The sequence below is a fragment of the Drosophila montana genome, unplaced genomic scaffold (genome assembly GCF_035044405.1).
Source record: "Drosophila montana isolate Dmon_TW-CO22-7 unplaced genomic scaffold, ASM3504440v1 contig_1761_1, whole genome shotgun sequence".
Classification (NCBI taxonomy): Eukaryota; Metazoa; Arthropoda; class Insecta; order Diptera; family Drosophilidae; genus Drosophila; species Drosophila montana.
The window spans coordinates 784770-807518 of record NW_026996690.1 but is presented as its reverse complement, the minus strand read 5'-3'; the positions used below and the strand labels follow the sequence as shown (position 1 = coordinate 807518).

At 41.4% G+C, this 22749-nt stretch overlaps 1 protein-coding gene and 1 long non-coding RNA gene across 10 annotated transcripts in view; one reads left to right on the top strand and one right to left on the bottom strand.

Annotated features, from left to right (window-relative positions):
- The window catches only part of E2f1 (E2F transcription factor 1), a 42247-nt gene that overhangs the window by 2532 nt on the left and 16966 nt on the right, over window positions 1-22749 (bottom strand). For 2 of the 3 annotated variants that reach the window (XM_064700465.1, XM_064700466.1), the window contains exons 2-6: window positions 22249-22277; window positions 3602-4347; window positions 2472-3269; window positions 1219-1444; window positions 226-1134 (exon numbers count right to left, since the gene is read on the bottom strand). In XM_064700465.1, coding sequence (XP_064556535.1) covers window positions 226-1134; window positions 1219-1444; window positions 2472-3269; window positions 3602-4012 — 2344 coding nt within the window. In that variant the 5' untranslated portion in view covers window positions 4013-4347; window positions 22249-22277. Of the gene's footprint in view, window positions 1-225; window positions 1135-1218; window positions 1445-2471; window positions 3270-3601; window positions 4348-8971; window positions 9916-22248; window positions 22278-22749 lie in introns of those variants that run through there. The other variant, XM_064700464.1, reaches the window with a different exon arrangement.
- Window positions 4615-6894, top strand: LOC135441032 (uncharacterized). Of its 7 annotated transcripts, none has more exons than XR_010438391.1 (6): window positions 4615-4855; window positions 5398-5496; window positions 5700-5833; window positions 6103-6245; window positions 6303-6558; window positions 6627-6893. It is a non-coding gene; the product is annotated as an uncharacterized LOC135441032 (long non-coding RNA). The 7 variants fall into 7 exon arrangements; XR_010438390.1 differs by lacking the exon at window positions 4615-4855 and adding an exon at window positions 5259-5321 and having other exon boundaries at window positions 6627-6894; XR_010438388.1 differs by lacking the exon at window positions 5398-5496 and having other exon boundaries at window positions 6627-6891.

The window sequence follows — 22749 nt, the reverse complement described above, 5'->3', positions numbered from 1 at the left end:
GCATATAAGAGTTCACGCAAGTCACAGAGAAAGTTCTTGATAAGTGCGCTTCAATCAAATCAAATTCGAACTGTTAAAGCAGGCGCTGTTGTACTTGCTGCTGTTATTTACATAGACGAGATGTAGTGTATGTGATTGGACGATTTGATGCTTGTATGAGAGACATCAGCACACGGAGTATAGAACTGAGTTGAATTTCTAATTTCGATTTCGAAATATACTTACAGTCTGTGCCAATGTCGCCAAACAACGCATCCAGGCCTTGGAGAGCAACATTGCTGCCGTCACTGTCAGCGTCGCAGTCGCCAACGCCTGGCGGCAGGCTGCGATAATTATTCTTGTTGTTGTTGGTGTTGTGGTATTGCTGTTGCTGATCAACATTGGCGCCAGCGCCAGAGATGTCGCTATATGTCGCCGCCAAGCCGACGCCAAGGCCGCTGTCGCTTTCATTGCCGGCTACTGCCGCAAACTGCATTTGCAGCGAGCCTATGGCAGAGGAGTTGTGGCTGCTGTTATTGTTGCTGTTATTGCTAACAGCATACGACGCAGTCGCGCCGTCCATTGCACAATTATACATTGGTACATCGCTGCGTCGCTGCTGCTGTAGCTGTAGCTGCTGATTGCTGTAATTAACTGTGCTGCTGCTGGTGCTGTTGTGGGGTTGGGAATTGTTGGTGCTGCTACTGCTGCTGCTGTTATGACTATTAAGCGTAGTTGTGTTGCCCGCGATGTTGGCGGCGGGATTCGCCGTACGTCGCCAGAGCCGCGGCGTCGTAGAGCGAAGACCGCCCTCCGCCTTCGTGGGCGAGGATTGTGTTAGGCTGTTTAAAATGTTTTGAATAGCGGTGCCATGCCGCTGGTGATGGTGATAGCTGCGCACCACGGGACTGGTTAGCGTAGGCACCAGCTGATTTAGCTCATCGTCGACGTCGTCGTCGTCGTCGTCATCATCATCATCATCATCATTGCCCGCCTGCGTCGTCGACTGTTGCAGCTGCTGCTGTGGCGAGGTCAGTTCATATTTGACGCCGCCAATATCACAAATGTTATTATATTCAGGCTGGGATTGCTTGGCCGCCTCCTCAATCGACTTGCTGAGGTTGCGCTGAGCTGATAAGCGATATGGTGGATGGCCTGCGCATAGATTAAACGGTAAATATTTATTACTCGATTCCTTGTTCGATATACGATAACAACTATCGATTTTCATTGACTTACCTAAGCCCTTGGTGCTCATGGCATCAATGTTATTGAATAGGGGATCGGTGCGCTGATTGGTCAGGTGATGCAACCGCGTCGATGTCGCCGTGCGTATCCCGTTGCCACACAACGTAGGCGCAATTGGCGAACTTTCCGGCGAATTGTCTTGGCACAGAAATACATTTATCTCCCCGCTGTTCTCCGCCTTCACGTATATTTCGCGAGGTAGCTTTGTGTTGGGCAGCTGTTAAAGCGTAAACGAGATAGACAATAACAGAAATATCATTAACAGTTACAAACTAACAGCAATTGCAACTGTAAGAGCAGAAACGACTTTTAGTATTTAAGGTTAGATAGTAATAGACTATACAAGAGGAGAAGTGTGTTAGTGTGTAGACTTGCCACCTGTAACTGTTAACCGATAGTAATCGGAGCACATTCGAAATAGCCTTCAGATTTTTCATCGGCTTTTTTCTTCGCTCGTGTGTGCGTTAGGCGCGAGTTCATTAAACAGTTCAAGGCGAGCGGAAACATTAAGCGAAATATTTATAAATAGTGTGTGGCAGATAGTAGAAAAAGAAGACTGCGCGAAATTCAATTGGAAAAATACTTTTTTGTTTTTTTGTTAGAGATACATATATATATGTATGTTGTATATGAATATGAAATACATTTTCCCCATGCTTGATATCAAAAAGGAAAGGCTGCTGCGCAGGGCGACTGCTTGGTAGCTTCGTCTGGGGACTTGGGGCTAACGGGGCTGCGGATTTGCTTCCATTTTGCAGTGCGTCGCTTGTCGCCGTCTGCGGCCCGTCTAAAAATAGGGCGCCATCTTTAATGGCATGCAGACGCAAAGAAGAAGCACAATTGTCTGACGTCGTCGGCCGAAAAACGACGAACGGATCAAGCAAAATCAGCTTCAAATATATTTGTATACATATGCATACATATATATTACACACATAGAGATACTAGACTACTTTAAGGTGGGATTTAAGCTAGAACTTAGACATTGGCGGGTTCCAAGCTTGAAAATGACTCACAAATGTTGACATAAAAAAACGATTTCTCTGTGAAGAATCGAACTGAATATGTAAATATATTGATTTATCGAATTGAGATCTAGATTATATGCTCGAAAATCTTCAGGATTTGAGATGCATCTGCAACTTGTTAGCACTGAGATGGCTCAAAACTTTTGCCCTATCTGAACTTTAGTCTTAGTCTTTTTAGTAGCAAATTTTATAGTTCTTCTTCCAGTTGGGACTCACCACAAGTTTGGCCTCTGGCGGCGCCTTGATCACAATCACAATCTGATCTTTGAACAGATCCACGTTGAGCAGATCGTTTTGCGTCACGTAGGCCATGCCGCCAACATTCTCCACCTCCTGCGATATCTCAGCCAGCTCGCCCCGCATCTGATCGATGAGCGTGTTGAGCTCGTTCTCGCGCTGCTCCAGCCGCTCGCACTCCGCCTCGATGTGCCGGGAGCGTTCGCTGCTGACCAGTGATTGACCGCCGCGCCATTGTATATTGTTCTTGGACTTCTTCTCCAGGATGCCAATGCCCTCCAGCACGTTCGTAATGTCGTAGATGCGACGCTTCTGCACGGACAGCCGGGTGGACGCATCGTTCAGATCGACCACACCGTCCGGCGACTCCTGCAGCAGATCCACAAACTTTTTGGTCAATATGCCCAGCGAGGTGTCCGCCCGATTGCGATCGCCACCACCGCCGCCGCCTCCAGCTGAAGACGTTGAAGAAGATGTCACCAGCGCCGTCTGCTGCTGCGGCGTCGTCTGCTGCTGCGACGCTGTTCTCGCAAACTGTGCATGCGAATGCAAAGTACCGTTGCCGGCCGGTTTGCTCGTCTCCACATCGTCATCTTCGTCGTGCTCGACGTCGTACAGCTGCTGCGACTGCGACTGCTGCTGATGGTAGCGCAGCTGCTGCGCCGCCGCCGCCTGCTGCTTGCTGTTGTTGTAGGTGACCGTTTGATGCTGTGCGCTCTGCTTGGCCTGTTTCTTCGGGTGGATCTCGTGGGTGGCTACATTCGGCCGGCGCTTGACCTGTACCAGACAGAGATGAACACAAGGATAGAGATAGATAAGAGAGAGAGCGAGAGAGATGGTGCATGGTGAGTATGTGTAGGTGTGTTGAATTCGGCAGCTTTCTGTACAAATGTTGAGTATACTATATACGCATATGCATACGACTGGTATGTCGATAACATATATCGATGTATCGCATAGCTGAATAACATTATGAAAATACAGTTCAAAATTAAAGCTCATCAGCTATTTACATATTGATAAGCTACAAAAATAGGTTAGCTTATCAATATGTGTTAATCGATAATTCTGAAAATGATCAACAAATACTAATTGAATTAATGCCTTACCCTGTAGTAGTGTGTGATATCATTCGTTTTGCCAGCAGCTCCTCCTCCATTCCGCTGCTGCTGCTGATGATGAGTGCTTGTTGCTTCTGCTATAACGGTTGTTGGTGTTGTTGTGTTGCCAGACTTATTCAGACTTATGTATTCGTGATCTTGCAGGTGGGCTGCGACGCCGACGCCGATGCTGACGCCGCTGTTGCTGTTGTCGTTGCTGCCGTGCTCGTAATCAATGTCCCGCAGATTTTCATTTTTGATCACAATATTATTGTTGTTGTTGTTGTTGTTATTGTTGTTGCCCAGCAGCTCATAGCTGAGTTTGCGTACCACTTGTGTGCCGCCAACTCCATAAAGCTGCTGCTGCTGACGCTGTGTGTTGCTGTTGGGCGCGGCGCTGGTTATCAAAAAATTCGACATTTCGCAGTCGCGCGCGCACTCCCTGCACTTTTTACAAAAATTCTCTCTCTCCCCCTCGCTCTTTTTGCTCTCAAGCAACTTAGTCGCTTTGTCTTTTATTTATATAGTTTTTATTTTGTTTCTGCTACGTTGTTGGCCTGGCAGCGCGGCAGTCGCCCGTATTTTGCTGTAGCATACTTTTAAGCGCGGCTGTTGCTGCTTATGACGTTGCCACCCAGTTGAAAATTTGACTGATGTGTGTTTGTTGCTTCAGTTATTTTGTTGCTGTTGTTGTTGTTTATTGTACTTTTTGTTTGCGCTTATCAACTAAATTAGCACCTAGGGATTCTTCACATCTGCAATGAACGGAAAGAAAAATAAAGAAGAGAGAAGGCAATAATTAGTCAAGTGCTATGTGACTTAATATTTATGCAATTGGCACATTAAACTTTTGCGCCATTTCTGTTGTTGTTCTTAACATTTAATGGTGCCTGCATTTACATGACATTAACATATCCGCCTCGACCCGCCGCTGCAGCCGAAAGAGGGAGAAGAGAGAGAAAGAGACAGGGGGATTCCGGTGGGCGAGAAGAGCACACCATTTTGAATTATGTATAAGTTAAAGCTCACAGCAGGCGTCGCTTTGTGGCATGCCAAAAATATTTCTAACAGAACACAAAAATCAGCAATATTGTGCGTGCGTTTTTGTTGTTAGCGTCGCGCAAGCGCAAATGTCAATAAACTCAGCATAAAAAGTATTAAAACAATCAATACGCCAAGCCAAAACAGATACCAAAAGAAGACGCGGCGCAGCGTGTGAAGTGAAGCCAAAGTCACAGCGCAAAAAACGAGAACGAACAACAGGTAAAGCGAGTAACGTTATATAGTTAATGCTATATTAACCGCTTTTGGCCAACGTCTCCATCAACTGTGTGGCAGAGGCTTTATTTATTAGAGAGAAAGATTTCTTGCTGGAGATGTTGTTGTTGTTTTGCTGGTTGATTGCCAAGCGCGAAGTAACATTTTGCGTGCTGGCAAATTAAAAAGCTCAAATAGCGTTAAATAACAATAAAACAGGGCCAAATGCTGAAACAACAACAATAATAATTAACACTACTTGTACTTAGCATGCGATGTTAATTTACATGTTTTGTGCTTTGTCAGTAATGTTAGCTCTTAAAGGCGCTGCTGAAATCGTAACATTTTGGCATTTGACAAACAGAGTTAAAAATATTCAACAAACAAACTGTTAAATGCGCGATCAAAAAGCACACATTTTCGAATTTAGAACATTTATTACGAATATATGTGTGTGTAAGTGTACATAAAGGTAACAAGCGCACAGTACATATATGTATACATAGTCTCTACTTATGCAATACATACATACACACAAATGTATGTAGAATGAATCGCAAAACGAGCAAAATGAACGGAACGTCGCGTGGAATTTGCTGAAATTGGCAAGAAACAAGCAGCGAGCAGGCAACAGCAAATCGGCGCAGGTAGGTAACAATAGCCAGCCTCTCCTCTCCTCTCACTTGCGCATTCCCGCTCTCCCACTCGCACTCGCTCTCTTCACTCACGCTCTCTACAATAAACTGCAGGCTGCTGAGATTCTCTTTTTGCTTTCTACTGTGCAAAAAAACGGTATCTGCTTACAGGCCGGCAAGTTTCGTTTTATATATTTCTCCGTTTTTTTTTGCAGGTAATTCAAATCGAAGACATGGAAATTTTATACGCTGCCTCTAAAATTGTTGGCACAAAATATGTGGGTAACAGCGAAAAAAAAAAAAAAAACAATATACAATATAAAAAGGGTAGCTGTTTGGCTGCCGCCAGGTAGGTCCTTAAAAATTCCTTAATTTAAATGCACACGAAATATTTTTTGTTTGATCGGCATTCAATAACAACAAGTAGTCGTATACTCTTCATTGCGCATATAAAATTACAGAGAGCGTATAAAATTACGCCTAAAGAGACGAGAAGCACAACAAATATTTTATGCTAATTTCATCAATTGATTGGATATAAGACATAACTCTTATTCAATGCATTTGTGTGCTTTTAACATTTGAACTTAACATGTCGTCATTTAACATTTTCTGTAGATCTTGTTATGTAAAATGTGTAATGCACAGTTATCTGCAGTTAACATTTGTGTCGGTGTGTGTCGTGCATGTGCGTGTGTGTATCAAGTGCACTTGTCGGGCATCTCTTTGAATGTGTTTATCTAATAACAACAAGCCAAAAGGTAAATATAAAATGCAACTGTGACTTGACGAAAACAAAAACAACATTATGCAAACAGGGAAGAGAACATGAACATGAAAATCGTGGACAAAATGGCCTAGAGAAAATAAATAAACCAAGCAACATCAACAACAACACAAGCTCAGCTTTTTTCAATCAACCTGGCGACGACGACGACGACATCGGCGCAGCAGAGCGCAGCGGCCGCGGCCGCGGTCGTTTGACTGATAAAGAAGCAAAAGCTTGAAGTATAAATATTATATACAGTGCATACGTTTGAATGAATGTACATATGTATGTATTAACAATGGCAGGTAAATAACAGCAGACGGTGATGGAAAATATAGGTGTCTAAGCACGCGAAGTTTTTTCTTTTTGATAGCGCTGGGACCGCGACGACTGCGGTGCTTATTGTAAATTAAAGTAAAGTAAAACACGAGAAAATGGTATTAAAAAGGAAAATAATTGCTCGGCTGCGAACCAGACCTGTGACCAGACTATGCCACCCCCTATATCCAAAACACCACTACACCCATGACTAATGGTCAACAGCTGCTAATTGGGCGCTTAGAAATGAAACTTAACGGTACTGTTTAATAACATCTAACACGAGCTATCATTTATTCATGCAACAATTTATGGCGCTTTAATTATGCATACATACATATATATGTACATACATTAACATGTCCACGCATATATTATATATACATATGTATATACTTCTGTATTTATCTTTAACAGTGAGCGCTCTCACACGCACACAGATAGTTGGGCAGAGCAGCGCTGCCGACTGCAGCGCACACGTAAAAGTTTCGCTTTCTTTTTGCACAGTATTTTGCATGCGCAGCAGAAAAGCAGACGCAAAAGACAATAAAAAAAAAAAGACCGACTAGACAAATATATATATATATATACACACATACATGTTAATTTAACACATCGTACAACAAATTGCCACAAAACCATTCAGCATTCGCAATAAGCGCCGGAGCAAAGAAGAATTTGTGTGTATATAAGCTTATAGACGTCTTCGCTCAGACAATGCGCTTGTGTATGTGTTAGGGAGATAGCGCGAGAGTGGGATGCTGAGGCTGGCTGTTTTCACGACTTTGGTTTGAGATGCCGGCCGCTTTTTTTTTCTGTTTTCATAACAGCTGTTAGACCAACCGACTAGGCGTTCACAGATGCGGTCCACAGCAGAGCTTTTGTTGTTGTTACTCTGCTGCTGCGCTGTTTCGGTCTATTGTGGATTGCATGTTTATTGCGACGCAGCCGGTTTTCTGGCATGAGGTCCACTCTGATTACATGCTGTTGTTGTTGTTAACCGGTGCGGACATAAGCATACAAATATATATATATGTATAATAGATCATGGTAACGTACATATGTAACTGTAATTAACGCTGCTGTTAATTACATTAAGCCAATTACAGGGCACTGCTAAACGTTTTATCTGTTTGCACAAAACAATCAAAGCTTAACCCAAAAACGCCAATCAACTAAGCCTAAGCACTGACAAACTTGCCTAAAAGCAACATCATTAAGAGCAGCAACAACAATCGTCTTATTTGTTTGTGCTTGCTGAACGCACACTTTGGTATGCAGTTTAAATAAACAGCAAGAGACGCAAGTGTAAACAGCAACAGCAAAAGTAAAGCTACAAACTCTATTTGTCAGTGAGAGTGGGATGGCGAACGGGTAATGTAAGCTACAGTTAACAACAGAGCGCTGTTAGGCTCAACAGTGGCTGTTGTTTTTCTTCTTTCTTTTTCTGTACATATTTGGTGGGTGCAAAAGCCAAAAATAATTGCCAGTTGGTGGGCGGCAGAGAGGTGCACAAAACAAGAGAGAGCTTTGGCAGGCGCATAAAATGCGTCGCAAAATAATTCGCCAACAAAATGCAAACAAAAAAATATAGCAGAAAAATGGGTTGGGGTTGGGGAGTTGGCAGCTTTTTGGGCGTGCAAGTTTGTATGTGTGTGTGGGTGCCGCGTTAATCTGGAAAAGTGGAAACTTAATGCCGGGCAAGCCGTCAAAAAAAAAAATATTCTCAATTTCGGGGAATTCCCCAACTACTACTTATATAAGTTACGAAAATGCCTGCAAAGCAATATTGTTAAGAGTAGCTGGAAAATTGTATTATGTGAACATATGTGCAATACGTACATATGTACATACATATGTATGTAGACTTATGCGGTACTGCTGTTGTTGCCCATATGTATGACGCATTTTCAGTCATGAGTTGCTCATAAACTTGCATTGAAAATTTCCCCTTGCGCCGTTATCAGAAACTCTCTTACAGCATTTGTTGAATCGACCGCACAACTTCAGTTGACATGTGAACAATTAATCCAGGTACGCCCAAAAAAAAAAACGATAACGTGGAGCAGGAAGCAGCAAGTGCACGGGGGTGTATGGCGAGAGCTTTAGAAGTTTGCTGTTTACAAATGAATTAAACGTAGCTTCACCTTAAACACATCGAGCAGAGCCGACGACACTCGCACACACATACAAAAGGCATTTAAAGGTTATTAACGGGCTTTAGAGCGGAGGAGAGGCAGCACAAAGCAAACCTGCAAGAATGATTAATTGTAAATCGCATACACACATACACTGACAAAACACATGGTTGCGCAGTTTGAAAGCAACTGATAAATCGTATCGAAGTTTTCTCTAGTTTTTGGGAAGAAAATTATACATATGTGTTAGAAGTGCACGCACCTAAATTGGAATTTCTTTGCCTTTATATCACGACGCACAACCCACCAGCAAAGCAAATGCCTGCAAACGCTGCTGCTGCCGTCGCCTGCGTCGCCGTCGCCGCTGCTGCTGCCAACGTCGCTGCTGCTGATGTTTTGTTGTTGTTGTTGCTGCTGCCGCCGTCGCGCTCATTTAATATCACACACGTTTCATATTTTTGCGTTTTTCATGTACATTTTTTTCACTACGTTTTTCATGTTTCTTTTGCGCAAAATTTTTATTCTTCTTTCGACGTGTGACGTCAGCAGTTAAGAAAAAATTATATATTTGTTGTAGATATCACATAATTGTTGTTGATGCGCGTACTATGTCTGTCCCAAAATATTGTTGTTTAGTTAGCTGTGTGTCCCAATGTGTGCAGTTTTCTTCTTTCTTTTCATCAGTTTTCACATTTTGTGCGGCGAGCTAAACGAACTTCATGGGCCACGACGTAAACGCAAAGTGAGTGCTGCCTGGCCTGAGTGTCTTTTCGTCGTAGTAGTAAGTGGAGTCGCCGGCAAACCTACAGCGAAAGAGAGTGTCTCGCCGAGAGAGCGAGAGTGAGAGAGAGCGAGTTCGCAGAGAAAACGTAAGTGGCGACGTGACGTTAAGCGTGCTGGTCCGATGGCAGAGGCGGCGTGTTGCTAATGATCCCTCGTTATTGTTGTTGTTGTTGCTCAATGTTGCAGCTAGACAAGGCCAGTCCGTACAGCCTTGATGACGTCACTTATCAATATTTCAATGAATTGCTGAATAATTCCGCATTCGGACACATATTCGTTGACATCTCTCATGTACATATTTCTCCACGCGGGCGTTTACGTGATACGATTCGCGTTGTCGCTTACTTTTGGTGTAGCTTTTCGTTTACTCAGTGGACAACAGCAACAGCAGCGACACGACGCGACGACGACGACGACGACGACGGCGACGACAGCAACAACAAACAGACACGACCAGCAGTGCGGAGCGTAAACGAAAAACTAAAAGCGGCGAATTTGCTGCCACCAATTTGAACTGTTATTGTGCCGCTTTTGGACTCTGTTAAGTTTGCTTGTAGCGGCGAATTCAAAGCAGCAGCTGAGAGTAAGCGTTCACAGCTGAGAGAGCGAAGTGCTGTAACGTAAGCAGCAGCTGAGGCGGCAACATATTATAAACGAGTATGGGTGAGTGGAACGTAGGCAGACGCCTTGTGGCATGTGGATGCCAGACTCATAGTAGGTAGGTGTGCGTGTATGTATGAATACGTGTGTTTGTGTGCTTTTGAGCCGCGCTCTCAGTTTCTCAAATGCCGGCTACAAAAACTGAGAGACGGAAGTGACATGCCGCCTCCAACGTGACTGCCACCGCACCCACAAACCAACTACAAATGTACATACAGACATATACATATGTATGTATGTGTCTGAAAGTATTTATGTGTACGTATATTACATTGCTGTCTCTGTTTTCCACCGTCTTTTTATCTGCGTGTCAGTGTGATACGCATGTTGCGCGTTTTTATTGCCGTCAACAATGTTGCCAACGCCATGGCATATGTATGTATGTATATAACAGCATGTAACACCTACCTTGTTTTTGTTAAACTTATTTAAAACGATTTAAAATAACCTATTTAATCTGAAATATTGACACAATTGAATAACGTCATTAATAAAACAAATACAACATGTGTACATATGCACACATACATGTACATGCATACGAAATGTTTCTTCTCCGAGCCATGAGCCAAACTTTGGACTGCTGTTGGCTTTTAAGCAAAGTTCATTGAACTAGATAAACACATCTGCTCAAATACGTTTCTGTGTTTGCGTGTTCCGATCGGTAACTGGGGTATTCATATGTATCTATTGCTGCAATGCTCATACAAAATCAAGCGAATTATGGTAAATACGCCGCAAAAAAAAAACTCACGCCCAACTTCACTTTCCATTTCTCGCCAGGCAGCTAGAGGGAGACAATATGACAGATGAGCAGCGACAGCGACAAGCAAACCAGACAGACACACACACAGAGAGACATACAGACACACACGTAGGCAATTCCAGTTAATTAAAAGTATTTATGACACTGCGCGCACACACACGCACATAAAAAGGTCTTAAGTACAAAAGTCCACAAGGATCGTGGGAAGTTCCAGGCGCAGACGATCGCAAAACGAGCTCAAAAAAATATCTCTGCTATCTATGAGCAGAAAAAATCACGCAAGTACAAAAAAAAAACGTAACATGCATAGAAGCGCAGTCCACAAATCTAGAAGGAAAAAATCAGGGGGGGGGGGGCAGGGGTAGACATTTAGCCTTAAGGGTGACGCTAGTTTGGTGGTTGTGTGAAAAGAAAAAAAACGACACTCTGTTAAGCACACGATGTCTTCTCAGCCAGAAACTGTGCGTCGTAGACACAATTTTGTTGAAGAAAAAAATTAAAGGATACAAGCATCTTGCAAGTCCTGCTTTGCTGTGGGGTCATGAGAAGCAACAGCGCAAAAAAAAGGTTAACAAAAAATGTAGATTATAAAAAAATAAATAAAAAAGTAATAGAAATTGGAAACTGGAAAGCAGATTACTTCAGGAGGCATATGATATGTAGGTTTGAGTGAGATCCGGTAATTTGTGAGCAAGTCATAACGGAGAGGTGCAAGGTTGACATTTGCGTAAGGTAGGGCATATTGGCTAACTACATAATTTTAATTTATAGAATAAAAAGCAATTCCAACAAGTTATTTCTGCCCACTACAAATTTAACATTGGGCTTACATTTTTGGAATTGCTAACATTCGGCTAACATTCAAGCCAAAGTACTTACATATGTACATATAAGCCAGACAAAACAATTGTTAGGGTATTGTAAGTATTTGACAAGCCAGACGAAATGTGCCGGCAGCACAGCAGTAAACTGAAGCGAAATGAGAACAGACGGAACATCCTCATAATCGTCATTCACATAGTCGTCGCCATTTGCAGCAACCCCTTTTTCAGTGGGGTGCAAAACACTTTTTACAGCCTCTGCTTCTGCTTCTGCTGTGGCCTCTGCATCCCCAAGGCGTGCAGCACATAGACCGGCGACATGGGAAATGAATGAGAGCTGACGGAGAGACGGCAACGGCAACGGCAACGGCGACAGCGACAGCGAAGGCGACGTTGCCGGCACAGACATGCCGCAGAATGCAATCAACTTGAAAACTACTTGAGAATCTGAGCGACGGTGATATTCAAATTTGAAAAATAAAAGTGAAGAAAAAAAGAATGATGCAAAAAAAAAAATAAAACAAAAACGCAACGGACATTGAAGTTAGAGAGAAGCCGCTGCTGATGTCGGCGTTGACGTTGACGTCGCTGCATGTTTGACAGAATGTCAGTCACAATGTTGATTGTGTAGTTGTTTTTGTTGTTGTTGTTTTTGTTATTATTGTTGTCGCTGCTTCTGTGTAGTTTTTGCCTTGCTCTTTGTTTAGGGTGGCCAGCTTTCGAGGCGCTTTGGCCTGTGTGAGAGCGTGAGTATTGTGTGTGTGTGCTTACTTCCGACCGATGCGGCGCGACGTTTCACTAAGCTTGACGCAACATTTATTGAATTTGCCTGCAGCAACGCTGGCGTCGAGGCGAAATGTAAAATTGATGTTGTCGCCGCGTCGCTGAGCAAAGTGCCCAAAGCAGGCGCATAAATGAGTATTACGGATGTTGCCCCCCCCCATCTCTTTTTATGCGGCCTGACATTCTAGGGCGGCATTATACACCCTTCCCCTCCCTCGCAATGCTATTCCACACTAATTGCAAACTAATTTGATTCAAATGTTAATTATTTTTACAGACATCGCTCAGGCAAAAGGGCAGAAACTGAATCAGTCATCTCTTAACTTTGGTATTTAAGTTGGAAAGAGAGCGCACAGTGGGAATAGGCTATGTAAAACGGGTTTCGCTATTGGAGTTCATAAATATTCATATTTACATAGATGGATAGATTAAATAAATAGATGCATGGAATTCTGATAAACTAAATTTAACACAATAAAGTTGTACAATTAGCATTAGTAAATTATAATATTTTAAGCACTTATATATAATAAGATATTAGTAATCGTTATATACATACTAAATATAATTATAAAAATATATATAATTGTACATATTTACTTAGAGTTTTATTAATCGCTCGGAAAACTAATCCTTGCAAAATGTTAATAATCCATTAATTGGGGTATTAGGGTATTCCATAAACTGGAATACTTCACAATTTAGAAAGCTTTATGATTAACAAACAAAAAAAATGATGCCTGAAATTTTATTTAAGATGAAATGAGAATATATTGAACAAACTTCTACTTGATTTTCTGGAATATTAGAATTTTCTAATCAAGCATTGTATATATACTTTATAAAAGGAATAATCATTTATATCGTGTAAATCCCACATTAGACAGAATTCACTGTACTATTTTTAATACACATGATCATGTTTGTAATTTTCATTTCAGCCTCGAGGAGTAGCACTATCACGGGCTGGTTAAAAACAAAAAAAAAGGTTACCGATGCGACTCGCAAGCCAAATGGGGTTAGGGTTATAATGAGCAGGCGGGCGGGCGGGCGCAGGCGGAGAGGCATAGGCAGAGTCAGAGGCGGAGGCAGACTCAGGCAGGCGGCAAGCTCTAGTCTAACGAGCGGTCGACCTTAAAAGTGCGCTGCATGCCCGCACTTAAGCCAAACACCGAATACCAACTACCTGCCCGCGCGCCGCCCTAATGCCCGTGCATGTAGCCGCCTTTATAGAGCATATGCTCTATATGGTTAGACAAGCCGTCGAGTGACTCTAAGTCTGAGTCTGACTCGCATCGAGTCGAGTCGACGCGACTTGGTTTGAAGACGAGAGACGGCGAATCCGACTCCGACAAGCTACAAATGATTTCAGCTCACGTTCAATGAACTTTTCTAAGAGCCATAAAACGCGAGCGAATCCCCATAAAAACAACAAGAATTCAACTAACACAAAAATCAGTTAAAGCTTATTATTTAATTTTTCGTTTCAAAAGTGCCAAGAAATTAAATCTTAGAACACCAAAAACAGGTTGAACCTAACTAGCTTTTAAGTGGCGACATTTACATACTCTAACAGACCTACGAAAAATTATGATAATAATAAAATTCAAATTTCTAATCGCTGCTATATGAGGAGAAATAGCAGGAGCTATATGATATAATGATTACAGCAAAAATGACCCAATTTATATTAGGATAGGTTATGTACGACGAAAGTTCTTTTGTTTCGGTATTTTTATGTAAAATAAGGTTAAATGTTCAAAATATATTTCTTGTGATGTGATTGAAGAAGTAAAACTGAATATTTTTTAAAATTTTGCTATTTGTGTTTAAATATAATATATTTGATTGTTGTAAAATTTCATGATATCTTCTTTAGTTTTAAGCCAATTTTGTATATAAATATTTGGTTGAAAAATTGGTTAGTTCGCTTTAGGAAATACATAATTAAATTAAAAAATATCAAAAACGTAAGAAAAATTGACTACGAATTTTGGCTAAGGCCGAGATCTGCCCAAGAAAGAAGTGTGAGTTCCTAAATGCATTGCATAGATCATGGGAAAATTGCTATAGCGGCTGTAAGGGTATAACAAAATCGCAATTTTCTGTGTGGCAATTTCAGCGAGTGAATTGCAGCGAGTAAATTTTAACTGTATTTTTGTTGCTGTAGTTGGCTTTTTCGCCGTGCAAATGAATTGTTTGTTTTACTTACGTGTCGCTGGCATTGAATTTGAAATTTTGTTTTGTAATCCGCAAGTGATTTCTTGTGTTGAGTTGAGTTTTGGCAATGAATTGCAACTGATTTATGTCAAGTTATTTGATTATTGTGTGATTTCAAGGCTTTTTTAACAATGATATCGGTTTAATAAATAAGCGATATAGGTTTTGGTATTTCGGCAATTAAGAACTCCAAGAAATCAATAAATATGTTTTTCTTATAATAATTGTATAATAGTTTTTAGAACAAGTTAAAAGTAAACACTTAGCACAGTATTAGACTTTGTTTAACAGTTTAAAGAGTGAAAGAGACAAAAATGTGTTCAAAACAACAACACGTGTGAAATAACAATATACTATATGAAACATAAATAAATTAAAGGGAATTTTAATAAAAGTATTGCATTTGCGTAATTTTGAAATCGTTTTCAAACAGCATCGTTTTTTTTTATAATTTTAATAAATTGAATATCAATTTGTTAGCCCAATTTGACATAATTCTCATGTTTGTTTTTGTTATTATAATTTTTGTTATAGTTGTTTTTTTTTTTTGCTGCTTTGTAATCCTTTCTGTGTTCAGTTGGCATTGGTTTTGGCTATAGCATCGTTCGGTTTGTGTTTTTAATTTAGTTTTAAAAAGTTTCAGCAACATTTGAACTGAGTTTTAACAGTTTTTTTAAAACTTTTTTGTAACAATAATAATTTTGCGTCACTTTAATGCGGACAGGCGATGTAAAAACTTTAACATAAACAATGATAACACGTCATGATCAACAATTGTAAACTAGCGCATCTACGGTTCGGTTCGGATCGGATAGGATCGGATCGTTTCGATCTGCCTGCCGCCTCTCTGGAGATTCACTTCCACTTTCTGCAGCGTTCGTTTTGTAAATGTTGCGTAGTTCTGGTCGCAGACAGAGCCGAAGTGAAGGCAACAAAAATAACAGCAAGAAGAGTAAGAGGAAGCAGCGACGGCGGCGGCAGACAAACAGGAATGCAATTGCAGGGCAACAACAACAACAACAACAACAACAACAACAATAACATTAACAGCACGAAGTTCGAACATCGAAACGAGCGCCGCCAGAGAGAGCGAGCGATCGATGTGTGCGTGAATAGCGAGAGCATGAGAGAGCGTAACAGAGTAACGGGGCGTACGAAAGGAATGCAGCAACAGCAGCGAGTAAAGCAAAAGCAAAACAATTGGGGAGGATAATGCAGCGATCGTGCGTGTTCGCTCACTCATTATTCACATACTCACTCACACACACAAACAGGCATTCGCTCATTCGCTCGTTCGCTTGTGGCCCACCCAGTGCAGGGTTGTATGTGAATAATAAAAGCATCATCTGCAGGCGCAACTGCGCAATTTTGGACCATGTCCCTTTGATTTGACTCTATGTACATAAGTCTCTTATCACGAAAAGCTGCACCCAAAAGTTGTCTGACCTGTGGCCAGCAGCCCAGGCAGAGTTAGGCTAGGGTAAGGGTATTTGCGTCGCGGCGACAGGTGCTAAGTGGCCAGTGAGGGCAACTAGTTCTTATTCTAGGCGGGTCAGTCAATGAACTCTGCAGCAATTAGCACGCAGCAACAGCAGCCGCATCAGCAGCTGGAAAAACCAAACTGAGTCAGGCTTCATGCAAATGCACGAGCACCAAACATAAAGAAACGACCGGAAATCACATAACAAAAAAACTAATATAATAACAGAGCGCGGCTTCAGGCTCCTCAATGCCAAAAAATTACAGGCTGAAATCCGACTGAATCGAAATCCAAAAGCAATTTTGATCAGACGCGCCAAAAATTAATCAGCCGAAATAAGCAAAAATAAGTCTAAAATCAAAATGCAGACGAACGGATATGAAACAGGAGATGAAGTGCCGCCCCCCCCCCCCCCCCCCACACACACACATATATATAACTGAATTGCGAACTGTACCCCCCCAAAGCATAGACCGAATTTGCGTATATCCTGTGTACAGGCTGCATAGCGGAGCATTGCAACACGCCGTCTGTCAAGTTGCATAGGGTTTGGGTTTGAGAGGTTCGATGTGGTTTGAAGAAAGGGACTGCAAGGACCTCAACACATGCCTCAACAACTCAAACCGAACGGAGAGCTCAGAACAACTCACCGACTCTCCGATTCCCCGACTCCCCGACTGACTGAGAGACTGACTGAATGACTGACGTATTACGGGAATAGTTTGCAGCTGTCGTCTGTTATTGCTTTATGGCCTTCTCGTTGAGCAGCACAAGCCAAAATGGGTTTGGAGAGGGGGAGAGGGTATACGGTCTTCGTAAACCATCGGAATTTCTGTTTTCCTGTGCTTCTGGGGTTCGTTGGACTCTTTTGGTTCTATGGGCTGATAAGAATTTTCAACAAAAAAATAAAAACATTTAATGGAGTTGTGTATATGTCACGTATAAGGGGGCGATATAGACTAGATGGAATATATGGGTATATAGCTAAGAGTCAATTCTCTTAGAGATACTGACGGGCATTTCTAGGGCTTTATACCAGGTAGAGTTAATGCTACTCTATCCCAGATACATTTTTAATCTATAACAATTTTAAGTATTATATTTTTAGGGGTTAAGGAATAAAAGTTTTTAAAAGATGATAATTGGGAAATTTAAACTAGATGCAAATAAAACTAACAAAATTTAAGTGTATTGTTTTTTTTTATTTATTTGAAGACTGGCATAACCCGGCTTTGCTTGGACTAAGTATGATTCATTTGACTTCTTCAAGTCCAAGGAATGACATTTGAAATTCGTGTAAATTACTTATATGGAAATAGTTTAAAAATATGTTTAAATACGATCGTGAGAAAATTGAATTTTCGTCCAGTTGGATACATCTATGTAAGAAATACTTATTAATTTTGGCGACCAGGGACCAGAAAGAGATTAAGTGTTGTTTTTTTTAAAGATAATTATATACAAATTAAATGTTTGGGGAATAGAAGCTCGAGTTTCAAATAAATCTTATATATATTCAGATACAGACTAGCTAAAAACTTCAAGAAAGTTATAAAAAAGATTTTCAATTATGTTTGGGAATTTAGACTAGAAAACGAGCTTAAGTTCGGAATATTTTAAGGCATATCACAATTTTGGGATATAAACTGGAGATACGCCTATCAAATAATTTATTTTCCATATCATGATTAGCCAATTTACTTTAGGTTGATTCATAGACTAACTGCAAGTTAAAATTTAATAAAGAATTCAATTCTAATTGATTATAATCAAGAGTTTAGTGGTTCCTCCTAATGTTCCACAAGGTGGCTCCCAACTGGAGATCTACCCCAGTGTGCTGCGCCTTTTGGCCTAAGGCTAAGGAATTGGGTGCTCATTAAATCGACGAACTACCTGGTCGTTGCCTTTGGCCTGGCTTACCGGTTTTCGAATTTGGGATATGCGCTCACGTTTTTCAGCTATTTTAAGTAACAATAACAACAGAGCGCGACAGAGACAGAAGCCGAGAGCGAGAGCGAGAGAGAGTGGAACTACAAAAGCTGTGCCGGGACAGGCCACGAAAAACAAGAAGAGGAACCTTCGAAAACAAAAAAAAACATGCATATATATATATTTGTATATATGTATATATGTGTGTGTGTGTAGACGGCAAACAGCAGCCAGTCCAAGTACGAGACGCGAGTACATTCATAAGAGATATACACACAGCGCTGGGCCGAGGTTCAGCTTCGGATTCAACTTCAGCTTCAGATTCAGATTCAGCTTCAGGTTTGGGTTCAGTTTCTGGTCCGATAGGTAGAGGCAACTCGTCTGCCTAACAATCTCCGCTCGGAGCGTTCGTTGCGCTTTTGTTTTTCCATTCACGAAATTCCTGGAAATTTGTAGATCACTAAATCTCGGCGCATGTTGTTGTTGTTGTTGCCCCTTTGTTTGTGTCTGTGTGTGTGTGTTTGTTTCCTATGAAAGGACAGTGCAGGACACTGAGATACTGCAATTAGCTTAACCAAAGCTTGGCGAGCTTCGCTTTATGCTTCTAATGAGCGGCAGCGTGGGAGCTTCCGAGCGGATGTGAAGCTGTGCCAAGATGCGATTAGATTCAATCCATAGTCCAAATGGGGCACAACAAAAATAAATGAAAAAGAGACAACGGACCGAACAGTGGGAACTGAGAACGGCCGACGATCAGCCGGCCCAACAGATGTCCCACAAATGCCTGAGAAAAATGAAAAGTGGAAAAGAAGGTGAGGCAGCAGCCGCAGTAGCCAATACACGGCAACACGGGCAACACACCTGGACGTCGTCGTCTTGCTTGCCAAAGTGTAGCGCAATGAGAAGCACCCTTAAAAAGGAAAACCCAAAAAGAAAAAAATATTTAGTAGCTGCAGCACCCTCCTCCATGGCGATGCAGCGTGGTGTTGCTTGTTGCCCAGGAGGCACTTCAGACGTCTGTCTGAGCACGGCAGAAAAGTGGAACGAACCCGGCGCACAGAGGACACCACAACGCAACAAACAACACACAAATCCACAAATGTGCCCGTGGTTTGCTTATTTTCTATACCCTGTAGAAATGCTTGAAAAAGAACAAACCAGGGCATGGAAAAGTTGGGGCAAGCTGTGTTTGTCTTGGAAGTCTTGCACGGCTCTGCTGGCCTCAGATATGATCTAAGTATTTAAAATCTAAGTTTTTCCCCTATTTTCCGCTTTAAAACTAACTCACTAGAAAAGGGCGTAACGTTTTTTTTTAATGCTACTCCATAAAAACATTTTCGTAAACAATTTAACACTTGTCAAATGACTGTTTACAATTTCCACGCTTATTTCACATTTGTGGGTGGAATCAAAATCGTATTATTATAATTGATAATCTGGTTTGGTTTACAAATATATGTGCAGATGCTATTATCAAAGTTTTCTTACTGTTTACAGGGTATCTACCAGTTAGAGCACTCTATTTAAAGCCTGGCTTCGTGTAGTTAGGCAAAGAGATATTATGTTGCCTGTCCCGTTTGTAATTGTTGCAAAAAATGCAACAGCAGCTATGTTTAAGGGTGCAACAAGATGTTGCCCCGCCAGGGATCAATCTTCCCCCCGCCCCCCCTCTGCTTCTCATGTTTTGTTCTAGTGTTAGAATCGGGCGCACTGTTGCTGTTGTTGTTGTTGTTGTTGTTCTGTGTTGGGTTTCCTGCAATTCAACAGGAAGTGGAAGTGGTTTCTGTTCGCAATGGGAACGACAGCGATGAAGTGGAGCGCGACACAGTGGGACACAGAGGCCAATGGCCAAATAGATTAGGTCGCGAATAGAGCATTTGGCAACAGATTTAGAAGTAAGCCATGCCTGCAAGCCTAATACAAATTTTTGCTTTCGCTTCGTCGTTGGAACAGACACTGGTTCCACTCGTAGTTCTTTTCCGGAACTTGTGCAAGTCGCGCCTTGTCACATTTTATTTGGTCTTCTATTTTTGTATTTCAAGAAATAAAAACCTTAATAAAGTTTTTGGTTCCGCTTTAGATTCACAGCTAGTTCACAAAAATGTATAAACTTCGAACTCAAACTGGTTCAGTTAGGTATTTTTTGTTGTTGTATTTTTTCCTGTAGCGAATTATTGATTGGATTTTTTATTTTTTTTTATAATTGATTTCAACTTTGGCTTATAATAAAAATTTGTAGTATTTGGTTCGAGCTTATATTCAGTTTTACTTTGGCAACTAGTGAGAATCGGAGTATAAAAAAGGAATACAAATTTCGGGTTTAAACTGGTTTGTATTCACACGAATTTTTGTGAACCGAAAGTTTGTTGATAAGAAAGTTCGGGTTTAAGCTCAGTTATTTTATTTAGTTATAGGTAATTTTAATTGGTTAATTTAGTTTTATTTTGAAACTAGTAAAGTTCAAGCTGAGTTCGGAGTGAACAACAATTTAAGGGTCCGGTTCAAATCATAATGCTTTATCACATCTTTTTTTTAATGGGTTTGGGTTATGATTTCTGTTAAAACTGTTTGGTTTTGAATAAGGAACGAACTTGTTCCGACTACGATTCGTTGATTGACTTCTGATTAAAATGACGAGCGCACCACTGTGCTGCAGTTAGACCCAAACAGAGCCGAGCCTAAAGTCCAAAATGCAGGCATTGACATGTGCCAAATGACGCAGTCGATGACGATGGCGATGGCGACAGCGACAGCCCCTACGGCAAGGGTGACCGTTGCCCGATGCAGCGAGAGGGCTGAGACCCCGGCTATGGCCGCGACGCTGAGCTAATAATTAAAGTAAAGCAGCAACCCCTAAGCGGGGGATTCGTATCGTTCCAAATAGGGTGAATAATTCTCGCTGCATATATATGTATATATATATATTGTTTTTTTTACTTGTAAAAAAACGCATTGTAAATTAGAGCAGTTAGGGGCGAGCGGCGGCGGCACACACACATACATATACACAGAGGGTTGTTTTTGTTGTTGCAATTACAACTAAAGAAATTTCGGTTGTTGTTGTTGTAGCCGTGACATTAAGAAAACAGCTGGCTTCACGTTTTTGTATAGCCGCAGGCTAGCTGATCTTTATAGATACTTCCCCCTCCCCAGCCCACAGCGTAATCGCACGTGTCAAGAAAATGCAAAAGAAAAACTGCGAAAACCCTACAGATTATATATGTATATTCAAGTTGCCGAATGTGACAGATAAGGCGACATTTAGTCGCCCCCTAGCTAGCTGGTTAGGTAGCATATATGATGCAATATGTGTACACAATTACATGCGTGTGAGATTTAGATCGCAAAATACGCAAACGGGTCGACAGAATCGGGAAATTTTCAATTTATCAAAGCCCAGGTAGGCCGGAAAAGCGTTAAGCCTTCGGCAGGACACGCGAGCTGCTGTAATTTTCTCTCCCTGTATGAAAATCAGCGGAGCATAGCAAATCCCCGGGCCAGGCCTTTGGCACTCGTGGGATTAATTAGCATTTGGTTTGGGACATCTGATGGGATATGGGTCAACCCCATGCATAACTTAGGCCCCATGTCAAGCGAATGTCAAAGCAAATTGTTAGGGGCCACAGTTTGGAAATTGTCCAAAATTGATTTGTAAAAAACTCAACAACAACTGCTGATGGCATTTAAATATGGGATCAATCTGTAAGTACAACCCGTTCTGTCCGTGTGACATTTGCTATGCAAACACAAAATTCCTTGGACAAGTTAGCTTTGATCTACTGCGAACTCAGTTTTGTGTGCCCCTTCCGATATTGTTTGCTCAGTTGTAGTTGCAGTTGCCAGTCGAGTCAAGTTCTCCACGGTTCAGTGGACTGTCAAGCGGCTATCGAGGGGTGAATAACACCTCTAGGAACCTGGTTCCTCAAGCCCAAGAGCCAGACACAACTCATCTGCATATACACACATATCATTGTACTTGTACAATGTACTCTTAAGTGGTTCCACAGTTATCAGCTAATTTTATTTGTTAAAGCAAGCGAGTTAACCCACTGAGGTTGAAAATCCTTTGTTTGTTTAAGCATTTAGGCAAAACTTACCAGCAATTTAATCATTAAGAGCACGCAATCTGTTAAGAAAATAGAAAGAAAACCATCATTAGAATAGAGATTTCTGTTGTTAAACTCTACTTAAGAATTATAAAGCAGGCGCATTGCAAGTTCTCGAGAACTACATATATAAGCTAAAGAGTCCAACTTATCAGACGCAGCACAAGTTTATAAGTTACTTTTGATATCTATCCGTATTTCCAAAATATCGAGTTTTTGGCCTGGTTTTTTAGCATAACTCGAAAATTACAGAAGCTAGATACCAAATTTAATAAGTAGCTTTTCAATAATTAATTACATTTTTAGAATTGTAGCCTTGTTCTTTGGCCTTTTTACACCTTTGAATGACATATTTAAGTCCTGAAAGTTTCATAAGGATCAGTCTATAAACACCTAAGCTCTGCAAGAATGTTTTACCATGATGTGGGGCAAAAAGAAGAAGAACTGTAACAGCATGTGCTCAGGGCATTTCCTAGTCGGACACATTCCCGA